The 13,408-nt window shown below is 41.5% G+C and overlaps 1 protein-coding gene across 2 annotated transcripts; it reads right to left on the minus strand.

Moving 5' to 3' along the window:
- Positions 1-5,921: 5,921 nt before the first annotated feature.
- Positions 5,922-13,391, minus strand: map3k8 (mitogen-activated protein kinase kinase kinase 8). Of its 2 annotated transcripts, none has more exons than XM_035653456.1 (8): positions 13,194-13,391; positions 12,148-12,501; positions 11,856-12,023; positions 10,545-10,806; positions 9,312-9,418; positions 8,335-8,487; positions 7,012-7,258; positions 5,922-6,919 (listed from the first exon to the last, which is right to left on the minus strand). In XM_035653456.1, exons 2-8 carry the CDS (start codon positions 12,472-12,474, stop codon positions 6,795-6,797), a joined length of 1,389 nt encoding a protein of 462 aa, XP_035509349.1. In that variant the 5' UTR covers positions 12,475-12,501; positions 13,194-13,391; the 3' UTR covers positions 5,922-6,794. The 2 variants fall into 2 exon arrangements, with proteins under 2 accessions (XP_035509349.1, XP_035509342.1); XM_035653449.1 differs by having other exon boundaries at positions 11,856-12,026; positions 13,194-13,383.
- Positions 13,392-13,408: the final 17 nt, after the last annotated feature.

The following is a 13,408-nucleotide window of genomic DNA, read 5'->3' on the forward strand; positions in this document are numbered from 1 at the left end:
AACCTCTTGGAAGAATATGAAGGGTAGACGATGAGGATGAAGTAAAGAAGGTGAACCACCCACCAAGATGCGGCAAACCAAGCACAGCTACCACTAATCAGCTGGCTGGCAGTTTGTATGAAGTTTTGTTGTTCATGAACATCACATGCGCAATAATACCTTCTTGGCCTATACACAGTTACAGAGGAATGGTACTGTCCTCCCTGCTGAGACATACGTTGGAGCAGACCATTCACCAGAGTTGGATAGAGCTATCAATTTATAGAATCGTAAGTATGTATCTATTGCATAGATATGTTGTGTGATTAAGCTATGCTGTGATGACACAGCTTTTTATAATCTGATGCAATCGACTGCACTACTTTGATAGTGTCACATATAGCTAAAATGCCTCATAACATTGTTTACTCATTCGCATTCTTTTCTAATAGATGATTTTTGTGGATTATTATTACCTATGCAGTTAAAGTGTGTTTACAGATATATAAGAACTCTTTTATTGGACAGTGTTTTTGGTTTTTAAAAGAGATATAAACACTCTTCTCCTATTGGAGATGTTTGTGTTTGTTATTATATATCACCCTAAAAAACATCTAAACTCTAGGCTTGGTGCTAATAGTAGGGTTCTTAAGAGGACTTAAGCCGATTAATCCCTTCTTGGGTGGAGATATCCAGCGTGCAATAGTCCCTGGGCAGACGCTGTGCACCATTGTTGGCCAATCAGTAATTTAATTAAAAAATTAATATATTACTGCAATCCATCATGGAGATTTTGAGTTCTTGCATTCTTTTTTGCATACATGATTAAGTCTATTGTACTATAATCATATGATCATATCATATAAAGCATTTATTTTTATTAGACTCATCGATAGTTTTGTATCGTCGCTTAGTTTTAAAAGCGATATTATCCTGAGAATTAGATTTGGCTGCATAGAGCATCTCCTTGTAACCAATATGGCTTAATTAGAGATACATGTTCAATCGGGGAGATCGAACTGGTGATATTTTCTTAATTTTTCCTCCAAAGATTCTTTTTTCTTCCTTCTCTCTTCCCCCCTGTCACTCCTTCCCTGCAACATCCTATACCTTTGTGTAAATTTTTCCTGTCACCCCCATACCGTACCAAGCATAGGTCCTCTTGGTATTGGCATGCTCCATACTTTGTGCCGATACCATAGAGATACTATAGGCAAATGGATCTAGCCTCCATTGAGGTCTCCAACGCACCGCAGGTCTTCCATACCTGCTAGACAACAAGTGGCGCAGTTTTGTCCAGTGACAGCTCTCCGACACCTAAAAAGGAGTGGCTTGGGTGGCAGTCCCAAGACTCGCAACCCCGCCAAAAAATAGGCGTCTTGGGCGAAGAGGGCTCTTGGTTTCAATGTGAGCAGTTTGTTTAGCCCTGCGGCACTAGGACAGCGTGGGATGCTGGAAGGAGAATCAGCGGTCCTGCGCGCTGACCGTTCGAAAAGCATCACCTTTTGAAAAATCAATTCAGCTAGGGACTCGTTTAAGCCTTCTCTTGCTTGATACCTCTGCAACCTTCTGTCTTTTCCCTCTTTCCGCCTTGATAGGGGTCATAGACAGTAACTAGCTTGTCGGTGAGGGTGCCATTTGACGGTCGATGTGCAAGACGGCGTATGTTACGGGTGAAAATAGATGGGGAAGGCTGGCACTTTGCCAAAGGCGGGAATGGGCGAGAGTCTAGTAAATTTCGCGCAGACATACAGCAGAGTTGGATCGTTTTCTGTAGTTCTCTTGTTAAGCGGATTGCCGATTTCCCTTGTACACTCGGGATAGGGTGGGGAGGACCACAGCCAGTATACGGGCGCATTATGGGAACACCAAAAGAGGGCGCTCTATTATGGAGAAGGATTGGTATAGAGGGCGGTTTGGGATGCACACTGGATAAACTCTAAGTTTCGAAAGATTAGTCGAACTAAAGGGTGGCAAGCAGAAGGGGAAAACTGAGACTAGAATTAACAATCACGGTGCCCTTTGTGTGTGACAAGCTTTGTCTGCTTGCATGAGAAAACCCAACCAAGAGGGACATGTTGGCCAAAAGCAAAGAACATGATGATGGCGCTTGAATATGTCTCTCGCTCAGCAGGCAGTTGCCTTGTGGTGATACCACCAACGAGGGCTTCGTTCGGGTGGTTGCCCGGGCCAAGGTCAAAGGCGTGAACCAGAAACTGCACTGGGTCCAACTACTAACACAACCCCCATCAAGGTAGCGGATCTACAAGCCGGACTGAAACAGAGCATTCGTTGCATTCTAGTCACGCGTGTGATTCCTCAGTAATCCAGGAGGCCTCTTGAGTGGAGTGTAGTGAAAACAGCCCAGTTGCCTTTAACTAGGCCACTCTAGAACAAACCAGTTTGCCTCTGACCAGATTGACTGAGAATACTAATACACACACCTTCTCTGTGAATTGAACAAGCATTTGTGTGATTCTTCAGTAATCAGGAGAGGCCTCTTGAGTGGGTGAGTAGTGAAAACAGCAGACGCCAGTTTTATTGAATTGCATTACACTGTACAGGGCGAACTCCACAGGATTCCTCGACAGAATGTTTCAACAGTGATTATAATTGAGGGACTACTGACAATGTCAAGTGACAACTACCGTAAATCAAATTCATTATGTATTATCACTTCTTTTTCTGAGAAATACACCAATCAGCCATGACAGCATGACCACTGAGGCGAATTGAATAACACTGAGGAGTCAGAACACACACAGTTTCTTGGTAAGGGACTGCATAACATTATAACCACCGCCCAGGTGGTCAGAATGAATGAAATGTTACGGCTGATCGGTGTCGAACATATTACTTTTCAATGTACCTATTTTATTCTGCAACACAACTGCTCTTTAAGGTGAACTCACCTTATCTGTCTGGGTTGATTTTACTATCAATAGTCTGAGTCTTTGTCACTCAGTAATAGGCTTCTTCTATTTGTTCATGTATAAATCTTTATTCTAATACACAATTACACACAAGATTGTAAAACAGCTGCTGTGCTATAATGACAACTTTATGATGTGTCTACTCAGTGAAATACAGGTTATATAATGTATCACTTAGCACAGGTATATTGTCAGCAGTACTGTTACTTTGGGTTATCAGTAAATAAGCAGCATGCATAGGTACAGGGTGAAAACTTTATCTCTTGTATGTCAAAACAGAATGCGAAGGAATGCTTGTTTCCATCCATTACCATTATGGGATTACTGGACCTTTTAAATAAACAACAGCCTCTGTAATAAACAGCCATCGTGTGACAATGATGACAATTCTGAGCAGTGAAAGCTGATCAATACGTACAACTAAGAAAAATATCAGTCCCATAAGCAAAACAAGTGTTGCTCTCAATGTGGATTGTTCGCTTTTCTTGAAACGGACGCTGATTGTTAATTTAGTCTCATGTTTTCCCCTTTCCTCTTCTTGGTGTATCTTGCTCATCCTCTCCTCTCCTCTGCTCCTCTTCTTTCATTCATACTCTCCTCCCACTCTCAGTCAAAAATCCAACCGCTGACTCAGCAGCAACTCTTCTCCTGTTCTGCCTCTGCCTTCCTCTTCATGCCCCTCCTTCTTTCTGTCACTCTCTCCTCCTCCTAAATTCTTACACTGATGTAGACTGCTGAGTTGGGAGCCAAATTCCTTTTTGTTTTCATAGTGAGGGTGGTATAGTGGTAAGCATATCTGCCTTCCAAGCAGTTGACCTTGGTTCAATTTCCAGTTATTGCAGAAATCAAGGAAAATCTTTTTATGTAAGTATCATACTGGTTTGGATTCTTCAGCCCATTCTCTGGAAGTTTAACTGCACTCACTAATATAGATATTGTTTTGCAGCTCTGCTGTCAAAAACTCATTCTCCAGAGGAGGATTTGTTGGTCTCGCACAGGTAGATTACCTTTAAGTCCTCTTAAGAACCCTGCAGCATAATGTTTGGAGGGTGAATAAAAATTAGGGATTTACCACAATACTGAGTCGAAATGTAAACACACTTACTGCAGGGAATATAATTAAAGATCATGTATAATACATCTATGTGGTGTTGCTGTAGTGTTCTACAGCAGGGCTACCATTAGCAAAGTCTGATTATAATGTACCTATCTGTTCAGCAGGACAGTGGATAAATGGTGTTCAACTACTGCCAGCAGATGGTAGTGTTTTACTTTCATATTCATTGTGAAACCATGGAACATTCTGTAAATGCTGCCACTTTCACAGCAGACTCTGAGGCAAGCCCCTCCACAGCCGAATGTGACGCCCACTCACATGTGACGCTGTCAGAAAGAGGAAGAGTAGGCCTGAGCTACAGATAGAGGAAAAACACATCACACATTTCAACCGCTTGGGTTTCCCTGATGCAGAACCAGTAGTAGATACTGCCAGTGACTAAATATGAACAATGAAAAGAAAAAGCTGTAGAGGGCTTTGCTACAAATTTATTTGTGCCTTATTTATGCGATCTACCTTCTAGCTGGGGAATCCAGGAAGGCCCACATTAAGCAGCTTTCAAGGAAATGTAACTTGGGGGTTTTTCTCCATTTTATTGCTCTTTCCTGCTGACATTCTGTAGAATGTGTAGCCGGAACATCATCAGTCGCATAGTTATGCTTCATTTGGGGTAATTAGTACTCACTAGCTATTACCTAAGACTTTAAATGTGCTTTAGCAACGTTACATACAAATCTCTGCAAATGACAGTGGTGGAAGATTCTTTAAGTAAAATAAAGAATAGAGAATACTCCTTTAAAAGAAAATTCTTCAAACAAAATTATTTGCAATGAAAACAGATTGAAATATTCCTGCTAAACACTTTAATTCACTTTTTATAAGAAAATCAGACTTTAAGAATAATTCCAGACTAAAATTCATAAGAGTTTTTTTAGTATGAAATTTTCTTTTTGCAAAATAAGCTATATAACTAGTAAGTATAGCTGTCAAATAAATATAGTTGTATAAAGTAGTACAATGTTGAAGAGATATGAAAGTGAAGCACTTTATAAGACCACAAATGGTGTCCTGCCTCTTTACTTATGGGAGCAAAACTATTTTAGAAACATTAGCAGCGAGACTCAAGGCTTCTGTTGGTTTATAGGTCAGTCCGCCACTTTGGTCCACTGACTGAAATATCACTACTATCAAATATAACTATTTGAGGAATTACCAAGAAACTCATCTGTGGGCATTCGTGGTCCCTAGAGCGTGAATCCTTTGCTGATCCCCTGACCTTTTCCTCTAGTGCCATGATGACAATTGTGGTTTTGACTGAAATGTCTCTGCACATATTGGTTGGAATGCCAGTTTGTCCAGTATTTTAGTTTAAGCCTGCAAAAACTAATGACATCCCCTTCAGCCTCAGCTGTACTTTGTGTTTAGAGCCAATTAGCAAATGTTAGAATGCCAACAAACTAAACTAACATAGTGAACGTGATTAGCTCAAAGCACCACTGTGCTTTAGTACAGCCTCACAGAGAATGGCTGTTGAATTGTCTCATATCATGAAACTTACATCGTCCCATAACAGTGTCTACATGGGGGCACTATGTGCAGAGGCTTCACTTTCCTGTCGGCTGCATCTGATGTCTTTATTTTATAGTAGAGAGAGAGAAAGGGGAACTCAAGTATCCCCCCACCTACTCTTATGCTACCACGGAACCTTGTTCCTTAACAAACTAACAAAACTCATTCTGTTCTTTCCATTTAAGTTCATCAGTGATCAAGACTGTCATTTCGGTATCAGATACCAAATCTTTGCACACAGTTATGCAGCTGGAAAGTATCAGAAGATTCAATCTAAAACCTTTTGCTCACTCCTTTGTACTCACTGCATGTCAGCACTACCACTACAGCAGTCTGATGGTCAGGACATTGAGTTAGAAAAAGAAAGTGACCAACAGATTGAATGTGAAACATACTGACATTTTAATTTCAGAGGAATCTCTCTTTGGTGTAACGCGGGAAATCCAAAATGAATAATCGGTTTAAACGACTACTTGAAGCTGTACTGATATATCACAGGCAGTATGGGATTTTCATTTTATTGTATTTATTATGTAATGACACATTTTTAAACTTCGGGCAATTTCTATGCTCAATAATAAAGAAAACAGAAGTAACACTGTTGTTTTTTTAGTACCAAGCACAGCAGGCCTCATCTCACAGGATGTACAAAACACAAATCAGAAATCCCATGCATTCCACAGAAGCGTCATTTGCACAGCATCATAATGCTATTAATATTCCACAGGAATTAACAGGAGAAGTCCATAAAGAACTACATATCATACATGTCTGCAGGGCGCACACATACTTTAACACGTAGCTTACATACTTTTAGTGATTAAATAACTTATTGTAGAAGACTATTAGGCATAGTTTCATGAGAACAAAACTGCATATATTTGATTACTGTGTTAACTACCACACTGAAATTTAGCATGTACTGTACAAGAACCCTGTAGCGAGCTCTGGGAAATGGTACCAAAAGCTAACAGTTAATGCACATTGATACACAATGCATCTCTTCCAACCACTGTCCTGCAGTGTTGTTGAGTCACATCAGCCATTACAGCATTATAGATGAGCTAATTCCATTCATTACAACTGTTGCAGTTGATGCAGTTCATCAATGCGCCATGTCGCCTGCAGCTGTCCACCTGTCTGAACTATTCATCTGTCCTCCGACGGTGTAGAGTGAGACACACTTTGAAGCCTTACAAAAGTAAATGGCTTAATTGGCTTCAGCTTAAGTTTGGCCGAAGAAATGGTGAGCTGTGCTAGCCATATTCTGAAGTGGGGGGGCCTGCCACCAGTTTACTATAACCTGACAAGGCCCCCAGGTCAATGTACAAGGATCCCTTCCTCCTCATGTGGCCAGAGTCCTCCGAGTACAGAGAAGATTCTGCAGAAAGAGAAAGGAGTATATGTTTAAATAGGAAAAGTGTCTTATTATTAATTTCTAGAGCGAAATTGACTTCAGCGCCTAGTCCTTACCCTGTGTGGTGTCTTGGTGCTGGCTCTGCTGCAGTAGCATGGTGTGGGTGACCTCCTCTAGGGCCGAGTCAAGGCTCCAGCAGCGCGGCTGATCCTCTTTGGGCGGGTTGATGGCCTCGTCCTTCAGCAGCTCGGACGCCGAGCTCCGCAAAGCAGGGTTCCTCTCCAGGGCTCGCTCCAGGAAGGAGCGCATGGCCGGGCTGCAGTCCTCTGCTATGTCCTCCAGAGGGGGGGCCTGCTTGTGGATCTGTTGTGAGAGAGATAAGCGAAAATTGGCATTAGAAAACTGCAGCATGAGAGAAAAAAACTCACAAAGACAGTCAAGGCTTCCAGATAACCAGAAACAAGAGGCCACGTAGAACTCCCCAACCAGCTGTGACCCAGTTTTCTTTTTTGTGTATTATTGTGGCTGGTTCTTGTAAAACAAGTTTGTTATAGTAAAAAGGAACAAGGAAAACTTGCAAAGCTCAGCCTGTAGTGGCCTAACCATGCAACATTACTTCTCCATGACAGCAGTTTCATGAGGAAGTGAGTAATTATCTAAATCAAAAGAGCTGATAATAATTTCTAAAACAGAAATGGGACTTCTTGAAAGCAACAAACCCATGTCATGGAAAATTAAAAAAGACAGAAGTAGAGACTGACTAAATGGACCATGGGGCAGACACTGCAGTCAGCCACGTTAAGCATTTTTTTAAAAATCTCATGATAATCTAGGCTGTGGTTGAACAATGTCATGGAAAACTGTGCATGTGAAAAAAAGAAGTAAATGTAAGAACTGGCCAGAGGGCAAAAGTTGCTCTGCTGCAAGTAGAAATTCAAAATACAGTCCTTGGTTTAATAGTGCATCCTTATATACTTGAAGTTATTCAGTAGTATTTCTATTCTTTATGTGTTATTTATCATTAAATTCAGTACTTCAGTTTAGCGTGTTAACATGTTAAACCTGACACTTGTTAGCAAACATGCTAGCAAATAGTTGCCAATTTACACAGAATAATTGTCTGTGAGTTTGTCACTAAATGCAACCTCTTTCATAATAGAGGTAGTCCTGTTTTTAATTCTTAATAAGAAAATATTGATTATAGGTGCTTTAGCATTTTGTTATAAAACCAAAGTACAGTTAAATCTGGTGGGAATGTCGTTAATTTGGCACTGGAGGAAAAGTCAGGAGATCACCAAAGTCAGAAGGCTTCATCATCTAGCCATGTATGGCTGTGCCAAATTTCATTGCAATTAGTAGTTTATCCAGTTATTTCAACCTGGACAAAAGCGGTGAACCAACACACTGATAAAATGAAAGAAAAAATGCACGGTACTTACAATGTAGAGGTAGGATGGGTAGGCAGTGCGTGGGTATCTCCGGACCCATGGGGGGCTTCCAGTCTGCATGTGAATGATGGTGGTGCCCAGGCTGTAGATGTCTACCTTGGTGTTATGTCCTCGACACAGAACCAGCTCCGGACTCATATACATCTAAATTAAATAAATAAAATTAAAAATTAAAATTAATGTGTCTGTGCTTAACAACAAACTGGAAACAACCTCTTGCAGCGAAAGGGTATTTTTGTTACAACAAACAAGATAACCTTTAGACCCACGCTGTGTGTGTCAAGGTAAGGGCCATGCAGAAGTGGGTTGGCCTTTGGAGTGTGAAAAGTAAACACACTACCAAAGTTCATCTCTTTCTCTGCTGGAAATTCCAGCCTGCTCTCCCATGTTAATGTAAGCCTGAACAGCCTGGTGTATTTGCTAGGTTTGTCACTCTTATTATTGCATAGTGTCTGCCCTGGGACTTTCCACAAGCCAAGCCATGAGAGGCCCAGCGAGACCTATATAGACACAACAGGTCAAAACATGGGAAAGCTGCTAGGCAGACACATGATGGGAGAATAGGCTTGTGAGAATTCTCTTGGATTAATCCTAAAATTTCCCAAAGTGCTGGTTACATCTGCAGTGAGAACCTTAAGCATAAGCAGACTATTATTAGCATCAGTGAGGCCAATGAGTGTACCAACTGCTCTGCTAACGCTTGCCAATCACTGACTTTCTATAATGATTTTGGAAACGACAGAGACAAGTGCTGACAAGTCTTCAGACTCATTTCTTTTGATCCCTGGGGAAGTCTGGCCTGAGTCATGAGTCAATAAGTGTGCTGCCTTTTCTAGGAAGAACACTCAGATCAGAATAGAAATACAAGTACAGATTGGACTAGGTTTATTTCCTAGGTTTATGCATTCACTATAGGCTTACAGTAACAGCCTGTAAGACTCTATCAGATCTCTGGATTATTTTCTTACTTCTGTTCCTCTCATGTCTCTGGGAATGTATATATCCTCTGTCATCTGCACCGTCAGGCCAAAGTCCACCAGCACTGCCTTGTCTGACATCAGGACAATGTTACTGGCTGAAAAAATCAGAGAAATAATAGTTAAGATTCACAGATGTAGCAGTGAGTGTACAGTATTTTCTGCATTTGTGCTTTGCTGTGCAAGTTGGCATTTGAGATTATATTTAGTAGGAAGGAAAGAAAATATTGATATACTTACTTAGTATTGTGATATTTTGTTTTGTGATACTGAATAAACTCAAAAACACTGTATCAAGTTTTGTGCTTTGAGTCCCAACTAGTTAGTGTTGTAAACATAAACTGATGGCTATGATGTTGGACGTTACAGGGATTGTGATAAATGCAAATGCATCACGCTGCATAAAAAACTTTACTGACTTTTTTTAAACATACTGAACTCACTTTGCATTGAGTTCATCTGGGAAAGGGCCACTGAAGCCTCCCAAGAAGATGTCAAGCATGTCTCATGCTTTTCGCAAAGGAATATGACAGATAATTTAAGGGCAGGCCTTCTGTGAAAAGTCTCATCCTTGCACTTAAAAACCACACCAAGGTTTAATTACATATTTTGATCGTGCAGGCAGGAAACACAGAGAACCACAGCAACATGTCAGAGGTCCAGGCTGGCCATTGTCATAAGTCACTTAGCCTCTCTGGACCCTACATTTAAGCCTGAGGGAGCATGAGAAGAAGGCTGGAATTTCCAGGCACCAAACAGCCTTTAGGCCATGAGGCTGACAGGCGGCTCTGCAGAATGCTTTGATCCCAGCAGCACCAACGTGGTCCAACCAACGTGAAACTACCTCACATCAAACCTCATCCACACCCAGTTTTACTAGCATCTGTTCTTGTATTCTAAGTCATTAGCTACCTGATTTCTTGTCAGTGTGACCTGGCTACCTTTGAACACCTCCTCAAAACACGTTTGTCAGACCTAGTAGGTAATATTGTCAGATTTCTGTGGTCTGTTTGGTTTGTGGCTGTCTTGACTGATTCACTGTTTCTGCTTGGCACTTAAGACTCTCTAGAGCTATTCACATGAAGTGTATCAGTCTGTGGCTTGACTTTGACGTAACAAGGGTAAAAACTGACATTGCATCATTTCCTGGATAATATGTACTAGCCTAGTACAATGCAGTACATTCATCAAAAACAGTGAACAACAAGTATTTCCTTTTCTTACGTTTGATGTCGTGGTGGATGACGTTGTGTGAGTGCAGGTACTCCAGGCCCCGCAGGACTTGCTTGGTCACCCAGATGATCTCGAACTCTCTCATGGGCCCACAGCTGTCCAGCTTCTCCAGGACGGAGCCGCCCTCTCCGGCCTCCATGAACAGGTGGACGTTCTGGTCGCAGAGAATTGCGCCGTAGAGCTCGGCGATGTTCTCATGGCGGAACCGGGCCTGGAACTCCACATCGGCTGCTTTAAAGTTCTCCATGGGGATCTGTGAGAATGATGAAATGTTTATTATTGGGAATTCTTATTTGCTTCCTAGCTGAACGTTAGTTGAGAAGATTGATACCATTCTCATATCTGTATTGTCAACATGAAGCTATGGCCAGCAGCTAGTTAGCTTAGTTCAGCATAGAGACTGGAAGCAGTTAGCCTGGCAGTGTCTGAAGGTTAAAAAAAAACACCTATTAGCATCTATAAAACTAACTAATTTACATGTTATATCTTGTTTCTGTAGTCTTTGTAAAAAGGCTAAAGTGTAAAAAGAGCTATTTGTGCTAGCTTAGCTTGGCTTAGTATAAAGACTTGGAGCAGGGGGAAACAGTTATTGGACTGGCTCTGTCTAATAGTAATCACTAATTAACACATTATATCTAGTTTGTTTCATCTGTACACAAACAGAAATGTAAAAACAATAATTATGGGGCCCTAACCCAGGCTAGCTGTTTCCCCCTGCTTCCAGTCTTAAAACAAAGCTAGCCCTCCTTAAATTGGCTTTCAGCTGATATGCAGGAAATCTGTTGTAACCCAGATACCAAGCACACAAAGTCTTGCCAGTAATCCTCCTCTGTGTATTGGTAACAGTGTGTACTATACACTGTGTCAACATAGCATTGTGGTGATAGAACCAGACTGGGTAGGAAACTCCTTCATCATTTGTCAATATTTTCCATATAGGAAAGAGTAAACACTGTCCAGCCCCCTCAGATGAGGAGTGCAGATAAGAAACAACAACCATGTTCTGTCGATTTCATTATGAATTTAACTTGTGGTGGAAAGTTACTCTTAAATTTCCATTCTTGCATTAATCTTGGCCCATTTTGTAAGTTTGACCTGGTTCTTCATTTAAGGACTGTTCCTCTTTTACTTCAAGGGAAAACATAACAAATGTCATGTTGACATTATCATTCATTGTACAAACACAGGAGTAGCTGCTGTGCGAACACATAGTACTTGGCAGGTGAAGTATTTGGCACAAAGAGAAAGAGTTTCGAGAAGTCAGCACAGGGTAGATTCCAGCGGCTGCTCAGCTAGACTCACCAGTTTGCAAGCCATTCTCTTCCTGGTGGTGATGTCCTGAGCCAAGTGGACTTTCCCAAATGAGCCCTTGGGCACAAGGCCAGGGCCGGGATTCTTGTAAGTCAATTTCCATGGAAACAGAAGCACGTCCATGTTGATCTGGTAGCGGCCTTTTTTAATAGCCAAGTACTTCTGCCAACAAAGATCAGTTTAAAAACATGTAAGAAAATACTCTTATCAACATGCAAACACAGTTACAGAGGAGGTCATATGCACTCTAACATGCAGGCTTGTTATGGAGTCTTGTTCTCACCTTGTTCAGCAGGACCCCCATCTCCTCAGGCAGGTGCTGCAGGGCTGCTGTCTGCATGTTAGACAGCAGGTTGACAAAGGACAAGAGGTCTGTCACCGTCCCGTAACGAACACCGCCAACCCCATCGACGTAGTCCTTTTGCGGACTCCCTGAGCCCTCTGCCTCCTCGTTCTCATCCATCTCCTCATGGGAGAGACCTTCCTCTTCGAATGACAAGCCTCGGTCCTCCTCCTCCTCAAGCTGATACAGTGTCTCTGCAGCGTTGATGATGTCTTCTATATTCATGTGAGCCAACAGCAGTTCTACTCCAGTATATTTGTAATCCATATTGATGCTCGAGTCGTGCAGCCCGCTCTGAAATGAAACATCAGGAGGTCAGCTCATTGAGATTGTTCTGCTCAGTTCAGGCTCGCAGGAGATCGTGTCAGCGATCAGTCAGTGAATGACTGAATCTGAATCTAGAGGCAGGATACACTTCACTGAAACACTCAAGCTTTGATTCAGCTGACTGGACACACAGCTGGGAGGGGCTTAAAGGACTGTTTTCCAAGCAAATGAAGGGAGTTTCACAATAAAGCTGGGCATCACTGCTATTACTGATTTCATTTCTGTCGGTCACATACTGTGGCATACATTTACTTCTGTCTATATATTGTCATATATTGTATTATTATAAGGTACATACTCCTATTATATTTCTATTTTTATTTTTTTACTTATATGTATATACCTATATATACATTTTCTATTCTATGTATATTGTGTTACATATTGTAATATCATTATTATTTCTTTTCTTTTAACATTGTGTGAGCACCTTGATAAACTGTAACAAACCCATTGCCCACCAAACCCCATGTTAAAAACGAGCAAATAAGCACCAGAGTTGATCACAATCTAAAGTGGCAAATTCCGAATACCTGCCTTTAGAAATAGTAATTATAGTAATAATCCGAGCAGTTGTACAGACGCTAAGGGCAATCTCGAAAATATTTAGCGGTTATTTTTGGTTTGAGATGAGTAACGATCAAAAAGCACGCACGTACTTGCCGTAACGTTTGACTCAGAAGCTTAACGCGACTGCCGTCTTTCCATCGTGTGTGTCCAGCGTCCAACGCAGACTGAGTGCCTGAGAGAGGTCGGTTTGTGCTTTGTAGGAAGTAAACAGAGGAAGTACAGTCGATCAGTGCGTGGGTGGTGTTAGGCTTTAATGTCAGGTGCCAGCTTCACTCTCTGTAGGTTTCGTTTTCCCTTTCTTCTG

Source organism: Morone saxatilis, unplaced genomic scaffold (assembly GCF_004916995.1).
Source record: "Morone saxatilis isolate NCDOM2014 unplaced genomic scaffold, NCSU_SB_2.0 Contig0, whole genome shotgun sequence".
NCBI lineage: Eukaryota > Metazoa > Chordata > Actinopteri > Moronidae > Morone > Morone saxatilis.